General features: G+C 42.0%; 2 protein-coding genes across 5 annotated transcripts in view; both read left to right on the top strand.

Annotated features, from left to right (window-relative positions):
• The window catches only part of LOC135073780 (uncharacterized), a 93,067-nt gene extending 86,159 nt beyond the window's left edge, over positions 1 to 6,908 (top strand). For all 4 annotated transcript variants that reach the window (XM_063967952.1, XM_063967955.1, XM_063967953.1 and 1 more), the window contains 3 exons: positions 1,165 to 1,464; positions 2,189 to 2,308; positions 2,425 to 6,908. In XM_063967952.1, the coding sequence (XP_063824022.1) occupies positions 1,165 to 1,464; positions 2,189 to 2,308; positions 2,425 to 6,612 (4,608 nt within the window). In that variant the 3' untranslated portion in view covers positions 6,613 to 6,908. The remainder of the gene's footprint in view (positions 1 to 1,164; positions 1,465 to 2,188; positions 2,309 to 2,424) is intronic.
• A 3,030-nt stretch (positions 6,909 to 9,938) lies between these two features.
• The window catches only part of LOC135073782 (mannosyl-oligosaccharide alpha-1,2-mannosidase IA), a 104,621-nt gene continuing 102,067 nt past the window's right edge, over positions 9,939 to 12,492 (top strand). Inside the window, exon 1 of the mRNA XM_063967957.1 lies at positions 9,939 to 10,641. Within this exon, the coding sequence (XP_063824027.1) occupies positions 10,033 to 10,641 (609 nt within the window). The 5' untranslated portion in view covers positions 9,939 to 10,032. The remainder of the gene's footprint in view (positions 10,642 to 12,492) is intronic.

Raw genomic sequence — 12,492 nt, 5'->3', positions numbered from 1 at the left:
ATTTTACAAAACAATCGCACCATTAATAAACGATTCTAATGAATGATGACATTTCGCCGCGTTTTATAAAGAAAAATATCAATAAATCACAATTTTCCCCATTGATGCTGTGAGAGCGACGCGTGATAGCGGATCATCAATTACCCGCACTAATGAACCCTGCGCGGGCGCCGCAAGACTGTTGGTTTTGCTCAATGACATTTATCATGGCGGAAACGATTCGTTTTGAACTCACGCTAATTATACCAACAAAAGAATGAAAGTGGAAACGATTGGTTTTAGTGACAATTTAGCCCAGAACAAATTAATAAGAGTACTTTATTAATAGCGAATTGCGAAAAAAGGGACTATGATAAAAGCCTTCCTCGTGTTTTGGTCATTAAAATTTCAAAAAGACTCCAACGCGTCAGTAAATAGACCTTGTAACTACATCTCATATGCGTGATAGAGTCCAAAATGGTACGTGCACCTGCAGAGGCGCTAAACTACGACGCAAGGGCAACAACACCATCCAAGAAACGATTACGAAAGTCACAAAAACAGCAAACGTCTACAACAGCATCACCGCAGGTCACGGCGCTTGTGACCTATTCGTGCCATACCGGTCTGCCCGCCTTCCCCGGCCGACTCTCGAACTTACGGGCCGCAATTTAAAATTCAAAATCATATAACGGCATATCTGGTCAAACTTTCTTCGTGGGCAGCCTGTTTTTGAGGCTCCGCGCCTTTTTCCTTTCAACCTTTTAGCAGAATCAATGTTTGTGCCTTGTCCCCGATAAAGCTAATATTTGGCGACGATGTCATCACAAATACGTTTGGTATCGAGAGATATTGTTTACTATACAAATTACATGCATAGACAATTTCAGTGCAATGCACAACACAACCAACCAGCCACAATCTTATCCAGTGATATTATTGTCTGCATTCTTGTTTTAATAATTAATTTATTATGACAATGACACATATTATTTTATTATGACAACATTGTGTTATTATATCCACAAGCCACACATTATATAGCATTAAAAATGTTGACGTAGAGAAACTTACTTACTTGCCCCAATGGGCCGGTCAATACCGAACGGCGAAAGGCGGCAATATTTTAATTAAGCTTTGAATATTATGAATTTAATGCTAACAGCATCTTCTCTTTGTCAACAGGAGCTCTTCACGCAGCTACAATGGTCTTCAGAGCGCGCGCCCGCTGCCGACAGCCTCAGACGGGCGCTGGGCGGCGTCGGCGCCCGTTTCCAACTCGGCTGCATGGCCGATGCCAGCGAGTGCTTCGAACACCTCTTACTAAGAGTCCACGCACACGTAGCAGCCAGTGCTGATAGAAGAGAAGATGACGCGTGTAGGGCGCCGCACTGCGTCCCTCACAGAAAGTTCGCGATGATGCTCGTGGAACAGTCTGTTTGTGGAGCCTGTCAAGCTACAAGCGAACCTCTGCCTTACACACAGGTAAATTGACCCTCCAAATTTTTAGTCTCAAACTATAGGTAGGTAGGTATGAAAATGCACCTCTTGTTAACTGTGTTCACAATATAATAACGGGAAAGAAGACCTTAGTGTTAATTTTATGTCCCATCTGAGACTTCTGGTTTCTTCATATATTGCATCTGCACTCTTGATTGAGACATTATGAACAGACGCTACTTAATGATATTCAAAATATTATAAAACTTGTAACACATTTGGAAGTCTAGATGTCTACTGTTTCCTGTTATAAAGTAAGAAAAAACAGACACAACGTCTTACATCATCATTAAACTGAAAAAAGACGTATTTTATTATTCAAGTTTAATTTATCAGAATTTTATGAAGTCATGCTATCGAGTTCCAGTCCAACTGGACCGGTTTAATCGAGTTACTTGATTTTGCACGAATAAGCAATTTCTTGAAATAAATGATAGCATCAAACAAAATAACTTAGAGACTGCACGATGCCACGATTAAGCGATAAAATGGGACCATCGAGCACTTCGTATTTCAAGCGTGTGAGATATAGAATTGAGCCACTTGTAAAGTCTCAAGGCAATGAAGGCGATAAACACGGTTTAATCAACGAAACTGCAAATTGAAACAGCTAAAGGGACTCCATAAATCTTTTTTCAGTTAGCCTTTAAGTTTGTTAAGGAATGTTACAGCTATACGATTGCTAAAGTTACCTTTGTGTCATTCGCAGATGGTGCATTACGTGTCAGCGACGGCTCTGACGACGCAGGCGGCGTTGGGGGAGCATGGTGACAGCTTCGGCTTGCTTCTCAAGAAGGCTGGCGGCATGGGAGATATCAGAGATTGTCCGGTAAGTTCCTAACTGTTTTTATCACCTTAGTACCTTGATGTGTACACTGTTTTTAGACCTAGCATAGGTGACTACAAAGCAATTGGACTAAGATTGTTCCCTTTTTTCTTCTCCAGAACGCCTGCGGAGCCAAAATCCAGATCTGCCGGACGCTGATGAACCGGCCTGAAGTGATATCCATCGGCATGGTGTGGGATTCAGAGCGGCCGGCCGCCGAAGACGTTGCCGCCGTATACGCGGCCCTCGGTACCGAACTTCTGCCTTCTGATGCCTTCCACGAGTGCGTGGACCGCGCCTGGGCCGCGCGCGCGCAACACCGCCTCGTCGGCCTCGTCACCTACTACGGGAAGCACTACTCCACCTTCTTCTTCCACAGCAAGCTCCGTCTCTGGATCTACTTCGACGACGCCGACGTTAAAGAAATCGGTCCTGAGTGGGCGCACGTCGTTGACAAATGCCGGCGAGGACGATTCCAACCTCTCCTGCTACTGTATGCGGCCGTCGACGGAACTCCCTGTGACACGCGATATGCGCCGAAGGATATAGTCCCGTTCCCGGCGCCGGAACCGCGCCGAGCTGTCACGCCTGCGCCCGAGCGTCCCAACAATGGCTTCGCGCGCCGCGCCGTCACGCCCGGGCCCGATAACGACAATGATTACGTCAGCCGGAAAGCCGTCGAGAACATGCTGGAAGCCAACCGCCGCACGCAGCTTGGCCGCAGTCTGAGCACCGGTTCAGGCTCCGATACCGCCGACCGCCCGCGGGCGAGACGCGACTCGGGAAATTGGAGCGGAGACAGAAATAGCGCGTCGTCAGCTTCGTCCTCCACGTTCGAGAGCCCCTACATGTATACCAAGGGCCGTGGACCGGGCAGCGTGCCCGGCAGCCCCACGCGCAAAGGGGAACTTTCGAGCGGCGGCTCCTGCGACGCCGGCTACGACTCGTACTCCCTGTCGTCGACCGACAGCTTGCCCTTCCAGCAAGTTCTCCGGCACAATCATCCCATGATGCAGATTCCCGAGCTAAAAACGGTCGATAATTGCAAAGCACTATGCTTGGAGGTAGATTTGCTTCTAGATAAATCTAGACAAGCCGAAAATGCTGCTGATTTCGAAAGAGCTCTGTCGCTGTGCGAAGCCGCGGCGGCCAAAGCTAGCGCGGCGATGGACGAGTCCTACAATAACGCTCACACGATGACTTTCGCCCGAATGAAGCACAACACTTGCATCATGCGAGCGCGAAGTCTTCAAAGGCGAATGGCTGGTGCGATGAGGATGACTGAATCGCAGCAGACGGTCCCCGTGAGAAACACCAAAGGAGGCTTAGAATCGACTCCGACTACGATAGAGATATACGCAACGCTGCCCAAGAAGAAAGGATCATCGAAGAAGTCTAAATGTATCGATGATGATATCGATTGCCCGCCTCGGGAGCGTCCCCCGAGACACAAGTCCCGTGAGGAAGAAAAAGTTAGAGAAAAGCGGTCTCGAAGTGAAGATAGAGGCCGAGCCCGGAAGGAGGCTCCGGTTGCCACTGAAAAGAAAGAGGAAGCTCCCGAAGACAAGAAAGCAAACAAAAAGCAGCACAAAATCAGGAGAAAGCTGTTAATGGGTGGACTGATTCGAAGAAAAAACCGGTCGATGCCTGACTTGACTGAGGGTGCTGATGGCAACAATGAAGTCAGTAAAGAAAAACGAGTGTCCTCGGTAGATGATGGCGACGTAGGTAGGAGAAAGGGTGACGATAAATCCAATTTGAGCGGCTACTTATCTGAAGGTCATTTAGAATACTCGGCAGCGAGCGGCACCAATCCTAATCTGGAGAGGAGCAAGTTGATGAGAAAGAGCTTCCACGGCAGCGCTGTGAAGATTCGCAAAGTGCCGCCGCCGCTGCCGCAGCGTACCACTTCCCAGCTTAGCGGGCCTAAGTTTGATTCCGAAGTGATCGATCATGATATTCAGTCGCGCCCTCCACAGCCGTTACCCAGCGAAGCGCCTCAATACGGGTATTCGCAGGACATGGAGGAAGATGGTGGATTCTCTGAACAGTTTGGCGAGGAACCTCAATCGTTACCGTTTCTACCCTCTACCTACGACGGGAAACCTGTAAACCAATACAACAGGCTAGATGACTCGCCACCCCAAAACTTCCACACCGTCGTGACAAAGGCTATGATTCACCAGGAGCAAAGTCCAGTGAAGAGAGACATCATGCAGAACATACAGCCTTCTCACAATAATATTCAGAATTTGAGTAACGCTTTCGACAACGGTGTCGATGTAGTTGATTGTGCCATGCCCATGCGGAGATCGCCGCAAATGTTCGAGTTGCCGCCTTACCCTAGCCCTATGAACTCGGTCAACCACTCTCGGCAACCGAGCGAGGAGTTCCCACCTCCGCCTCCGCCACTCGATTTGACTCCGCTTCAAGATGAACTGAACAATATTCAGCATTCGAGACAAATCGATGTGGCGAATAATAATGAAGTCGAAATACCGAAGGGCTCGTTACTGGCACAACTCCAAGAAAAACGTAATCAAATTCTGAGGAACGAGGAGAGCATAGCCAAGCTAAATCAGATGGAAGCCATCAACACTTCTGGTGACACGTGGCTCAGAGAACTACAGGCCAAGCAAGCTGCTCTCAAGTTGAAAAGATCGGGATCGATAGAAGGCCAGCTATCATCGAATACTGTAGAAAATCTTAGCAACAATGTGAGAAGTATCGCCTCTAGATTTGAAAACACTGTCCATGATGTGGACAGGACACACATTGGATTCGTTGGAATGTCTGGAAACAGGGATGTCATCAATTGCTCCAACCAATCCAATTCTTTATACAATCGCCGAGCGTCATCATCTTCCATTGATCCTAAACAGATAGAAGAAGATTACAACGATCAGAAAACTAGCAACAACATGTCCTACAATGATCGTTCAAAGCCTAAGAAGAAATCGGTATCTTTCTGCGATCAAGTTATCTTAGTATCGACAGCAGAAGATCAAGAGGACGATAGTTATATTCCTAACCCTATTCTAGAGAGGGTATTGAAGTCGGCGATGAATAAGCCCGAACTAACGACAATGCCGCTGCAGTCGGAAAAGCCGTCGCTACAGCGCCAGGACTCTTTCGACAGCCAGTCTTCGCGGTCGACAATATCATCGCTCTCCCAAAACTCATTTGTGCCCAACGATGGTAGCCACACGGACTACGTGCGGTTACAGAATACGTACCCTGCGTATCAGAGCGCCCCGACTCGTCCTCAACAGCAGTATAACGCCCAAAAGAATACAGGCGTTTATGGAACGGCTCCCGTGCAAACGATTATGAATCAAAGCAACCCGAGCAACAATCAAATTTATCAGGCGCTTCCATCTAACTCAGCTCAAAATCCCTCCAATCCGATACCATACCACCAGCCACCGTCAGTCTACCAAAACCATAGCGCGAGCCCACCGAACTTTAGTCAAAATCCCGCGAATAGGTTGACTCCGACGGCGCACAACCACGCTTACCAAGCGAAGCACAACAACTTGCAGCGAAGTGTACCTAACACGTACCCGCACCCACCGAGTCAGCTTCACCAAATAAATCAAGCGCAGAACAATGCTTACTACCACAGACTGCCGCAGCACTCCGCGGCGCCCTCATTACACACTAACAGCTACAATGCCGGCCGGCAGTACCCGAATGTTCAGCCCAATCCCTCGCCGTACCAAAGCGTGCCCACCAATTCGCCGGCCTACCATAACCCACCGACGAGCTACGCCAGCTCCGAGTACTCTAGTCGTTACCCGGTGAATTCCAATAGTACAAACCACTACAGCGCGGCTCCCTCCCCCTACCAGAGAGTTCCGCTGCCGCACGGGGAAATACCCGTCGACAACTACAATGGCACCTACCAGAAAATGACGAACTACCACGACAGCTCCAATCAGCGAGCTTCAGAAATGCGCCATTACGCAAACTCCCAACAACAGCGAGCGTATAATCCTGGTAATAACATGGACAACCCCGGGAGTATAGATACGATAGATCACTATGCGTATCAGCCGGCTCCCAAACAGATACAGAAGAAGTCCGTGTCTTTTGAACCCGGCACGAAGGGTGGCACGGAGTCCCCGGTGCCTCCACAGATGAATGGGAACTACCCGAACATGTCTAGTGGGGAAGGCCCGGGGAATGTAGGCCTGGCAATGCCCAAAGCCCCGTGTAATCTGTGTCGCAAAAAGTTTATCAGCGCACCGGCATTGTATTGCCCCGACTGCGACTTTTACATGTCAAGGTTCAAGCCACACTCATAGCAACAAATGAATGCTCATTTTGTACAAAAATAATCTAGCTGTATCGATAAGTACTTATGTAAATAATTACACGATATTGATTGATATAATGTGACGGATGAAAATTGTTAGTGCTATTGTTATTATTAAATAACTTGACTGATCTCATTTGAGGATGGATACTTAATTTTAGATTAATGGATGCGAGTCTGTGCTACTTAAAATTGTGAAATAGACAAACGAGATAATATTTACTGTAACATGTATAATAATATAATAGAGAACATCATTTATTTAAGATTAAAAAATGACAATTATTTTTGGTGTTTTATTCCCAACTTCATAAATGTTTTAGTACCCCTATATTTAAAATTATGCTGTTAATCTACTAATCACACCAGCTAAGCAGTCGAAGAGTCTATAATATATAGAAAATAAGTAATTCTACTTCTCAACTTCTGTGATGTTTAAATTATAACACCAAAATGGCCTGACGACATGACCTATCAATGGGCAGTTAACACTGTTGCCGATAGTAGGTACTTTAAACATAAATTCAAGATTAAAATTGTCTGCTTTTGATCGCTCAGAGCAATCTCATTCTGTAATCCTAAGCTAGCATCATAAGTACATACATAATTAATATATTATGTCCATAGCTAGGCACCGTTATAATCAAATAGTTAACTTCGTTAATCGTTAAACCGTTACTAAAAAAATTAACTTCGTTAAACGTTAAAACGTTACATTTCGGAAGATTTAACTCAAGTTAATGTTAATCGTTAATCTAACGGATTAACGATAAAACACGTGTTAATAAAACTTTTATAGTTAGGAATTTATTCCTCTTTTAAGTTTGCGCTACAAGCTTTCGAAATTATTTGAAAGTTGCATAAGTACAATATTTTTTTTCTTTTTAGTAGGTACAACTGCATTTTAGAATAAAAGCTTGTTTTAAAAAATGTTTTTTTTTTATTATAATTTTATTAACGAGTACTTACTTAGCAAAGTATACAATTTAGCACCAAAGTGCTCGAAAAGACAAATCCAACAAACCCAAACTCGATAAGTAAGTTTCCATCGTTTCGTTTTTCCTATGGCTACCTCCTGACTCCATCATCAGGACCCTGGACATCATCTAGTACTAAAGTGCTCAAAAAGACAAATCGAACGAACCCAAATTCGATGCGATTCGTTTCATTTAGGAGTTTCTATGGCCACCTCCTGATTTCATCATCAGACCAGCTCAATGGTACCATAACATTGCATTGTCATCGTACTTACATAAGTATACTTTCAGCTCAATCGGTTGAACTGGCCTTAATTCAGTTGTAAATAAATAAAAAAATAAATTGCATTTTTTATATCGTTGCTTTGGTGATCTGGTTACAAAAACTGTTGTTTTGGGTTCTGGAAGTTCTGGAAGCCTGAACGTTTTTGTCAGAACGTGTTTTTCAGAGTGCCTGCTGTATCTTTTTGGTAAATATTAGGTACTGGATTAACGATTAACGGACTTAGGATAATTTAACGGAAGTTAACGAGTCCGTTAACATTTTTTAAAGTAAACTTAAAAGTTAATCCGTTACTTAATAGAAATGTTAACTTCGTTAATTAACGATTAACGGATTAACGAGTTAATGCCCAGCTATGATTATGTCCATGGTCCATGATACCATTAAGTAAGTAGATAGGTACCATTAAGTAAGTATTATGCTATGATACTACAGATCTACAGATTAAAATCTGGTAGCTTGGTAACTTAGTAGGTAAACAGAGCCGGGCCGTGGGTTTAGAGGGCCCTAAGCTAATACTACTTAGGAGCCCACCTAATTACTCGAATTGTAGGAAAATATTTATTTTATATGAGACAATAAAATATTTTTTTTTACTTCACTTAGCTGAGGCCCTTTGAATCCACGGGACCCTGGGCTGAAGCCCAAAAAGCCATATGGTAGTTCCGGCCCTGTAGGTAAAGGTATGCTTTACTTACCAAGTTACCAAGCCACCCAGATTAAGAACTAGATCTACCATAAAAAACCTAGATCTCAAACAAGTTTTTCACGAGATACTTGAGAATTGCCGTGACAGCGCCATCTGTACTTCAAATCAAAATATTTTTAGAATTGAAACCTAAGTGCTTTAAAAAGCACTAAAAATAAAAGTACTTAACCAGTTGTTTCACCACAAGATGGCGCTAAACAGTTTATTTAAAATGTTGCCATTACTAAAAATTCAAAGTTTTAGTAGTTTTATTTTTACTCAACTTCAGAATGAAGGATAATGTTTTAAATCAGATGAGTGTTAATAAACGATAAAAAAAATATTTGAACGAAGAAATTTTAATTACTTTTATGCACAGCACATACAGAGGATACACTTTTACAAGCTTATTAGTCTTTTAATCACACTTAGGTTTTATAAATAAATAATAATAATGAATTTCAAAATACCCACAGTCTTTTTTACCTGCCTTCCTATGAAATGTATAATGGGTGGCTATGGACCACAGTTCTAGCTATCCATTTCCGGGAATGTCGTCTCCTATTCGCAAAGACTCACCATTTGATGAGAGGGAGAGAAAAAACGGAAATGGGTAGCTGGAACTGGGTTAAACGTGGAACTGGAACTGTGGTCCACCCACAGTATGTAGACTTAATTATTTCCCATCTCTCCACCATTTTATTTTTAAATAAATGGTTAATGGTTAAAGACACTTTATTTCTCATAAGAATACAAATTTGATTCACTTACTGAGATACTAACATTTTAATACATTTTTATAAGCGACACGAGTTTCGCTAAAACAAAGAAATAATATCACTAAACTAATATTTCATAAAAGTCGGTAGTCTTAAAAAAACCAAACCAAACAGTCTCAGCGCGGATTATTCCCTGCTGCGAGTGTTAGAAACTTGAACACGAATGCACGAAGCATTGAAAATGGATGCGGCATTGTTGGCATTGTGAAATAATAAACATGTTTAAAAATATTTATAAGAATTCGAATATCGTGTGTTACATTTTTTAAGCTAAGTTGCACTACTTACTTACTACTATAATCTTATCCGGTGTTTTCGTATGGAGTTTTGACTTACTTTTGCCTTTTTTATAGTTATTGCAACCCAGCGTTAATTTGATTAGTCGAACGGGCGTGGGCGCCACTTTTGTCTTATTACATCATAATAATTTTTATTTATTTTTATTTTATTTATTTGGACAACCAACAAGATTTTATGTTATCCATCTTCTGCGGTTTATAATTTTTATAAAACACTACTTTTAATAATATGGTAGTTTTTGTAAACAAAGCTGGTATCCCTAAATGGGCCTTCAAGTTGGCAGTTCTTTAATGGCTACCACTAGTGACGGGTTGTTTATCTCTGAATAACTGACTTCGACTAAAATACAAATTTTAGGTGTTAGGACTGTGTTTACGTAAACATGACGGGGATTTTGCCCACATACCAGCGTTTTGTGAATGGAGTCCCGGTGCCGTCCATATCTCGGCGCTCATTCCGTCTGCGAGAGAAATATTTGATTGTTTCAGTACTTTTGACATTCGGAATCGTGTGGTTAGGAGCACTGTTTTACTTGCCAGAGTTTAAAAGTTCCACCAGTGTGAACGACAGTGTGTATAATGTGTACAAACGTATCCAAAAAGCTGGTCCGGAACTGCTAATGCCACCACCACTGGCGCAGAACGATGTGGGAGACTTCCCCGTGGTAGGAATCGTTCGTCACGGAGAAGAAGGAGATGATCCCCACATCGTTGAAGACAGGAACCGTTTACGAGCTAAGATAGAGGAGGATATGGGTATGAAAGTGCTGGAGAGACCTCAGTTTGATGCTGCCCCTTCGGTGTCGTCATCCCGTGGGCCTAGCAAAGCTCCTGTAGATGCTCTTGAGGAGCCAGCAGTTGGGAATAATGCTGCCAGCAAAGATGTGTCCCCATCTGGACCCAAAGCAGAAGCTTCTGACAAGTATGTAGCTGTGGCGCTGACTTCTGATGCCGATCCTGAAATCAGGCATAAGCTGGAAACTGTTAAAGAGGTAAGCTAAAATTGATATAACATTTAACTGGCATGAATGAAGCTAAAAGATGAGGTGAAAGGTTTGTGCAGACGTGCTTTGTTTACTTATGAATTATTAACCATTTTAATGTCTTTCAACCAAGGTGATGCAATTGTTATGAACTTTTTGCAAATTGGACCCTAGTAGGTAGTTATTATGTAAATATAATAGGTTTTACGTATAAAATTATGTTGCATGAGGATACCGTCTTGTTATTATTTCATTCACCTTGTTTCAAGGATAACACAAAACTAAATTATCTTATTTCAAAACTTATCGTTGGCGTAATAAGGTTCAAATTATGTAGTTATTGTTACTATAATGATTTGTCTGGAGATAAAAGTTTATAATAATTTAGTCATAAGGTTATTTTCTTATTGATAACACTGAAAACTAGTTCACCAGTGCTAATATAATGTGAGTAGTACTAAACTAAAACACTAAACTGGGAACAACCAAATTCAATTTACATTATCTGTGTCCTGGAAATCAAACTCCATACCTGACTTCAAAAAAAGGAGGAGGTTCTCAATTCGAGTGTTTGTGTTTTTTTTAACCACCACAACTGGACCATGTAGGTGTCAGCTTGTACGTACAAGTACAAGTAATGGTTTGAACCAAAATATTCTGTTGATCATAATAATCTTTAATATTGTTGAGTAGGTATGTTAGAATCGGTAGCTATGGCATTTTTTCAGTCATTATCTCTTATCATATGAATCTAATATTTTTTTTAGATAATGATACTCAATTAAATGAGCACAATAGGAAAATGTATAATTATTGCAACTCCAAGGTTAATATTGTAGCTATTAGTATACTTGTGGTAATAACTGACATTACAAATTGCACCGTGACTGTTTCGTCTATTGTATTATTATAGCCTAGGTCAGTGGTTCCCAAAGTTGTCTGTACGACTCATCTAATACAAGTTCCCAAACTCGGTACTCACCTATAGGAAATTTCACTCACTGCCCAGCGGTTGGATCGGTAGGGTGGTGTGTTGTGCTACAGGCAGGGCCCACTCAATGTTCACTCAAATGACCCATAGTTTGGGAAACCCTGGCCTAGGTGATTCGATTCTATCTGTGTGGTTTTGTTAAATTTTATTGCAGTTTGACGGTACTATGTCCAACTGTACTGAATGCATCACTGCCTATTTTCAATGTCCAATTCAATTCATTTGAATGTAAGTGTACATTACATTGCTATTCAAGCAAAATGGATCAAGGTCCTTCAATATGGTTATAGTAGACTTATTCATATAAAAAAATAAAATAATAGAAGGTACACACCGTACATAGGTTCTATCCATTTATCATGAAAAATACTAGTAACACAGTGCAAAAACAATTCAGAACATTTTGTGAAAAATCTGATAAGATTTAGATTATTGAACAATATATATTTTTATCCTTATCACAAAATCCACATTAATTCTATTCCATACAATTTCTCCTTTCTACTTGAACTGAATAAAAAATAGCAATATAGTCAAGACCATAATATTAAATATGAAAAAATGTGATACCCTACTACCCACATGCATAGTAAAAATACTATGATAATAACACATAAGTCATAAGTGCCTTTTTCCTGTGATGCGGATTTCGGCGCAGATCTGTGGGTCTAGACAAAGTACACATTTTAATCGCAAACCAGTCGAAAAGTGGTTTTTTTGTATGGAGTTTTCACGGATTCGATTTTCGATTCGATTAAAAAGTGCACTGTGTCTAGATAGACCCCCACTGCACTGGTCCGCATGCGGGTTCCCCACATTTAATTATTTCACAGGACAGTACAGACACTAATGCTTGATCCAGACTAACG

This window comes from Ostrinia nubilalis, chromosome 8 (genome assembly GCF_963855985.1).
Source record: "Ostrinia nubilalis chromosome 8, ilOstNubi1.1, whole genome shotgun sequence".
In the NCBI taxonomy this organism is placed as follows: domain Eukaryota; kingdom Metazoa; phylum Arthropoda; class Insecta; order Lepidoptera; family Crambidae; genus Ostrinia; species Ostrinia nubilalis.
Note: the sequence above shows the minus strand (reverse complement) of the source record. Positions and strands in the feature narration are given on the sequence as shown.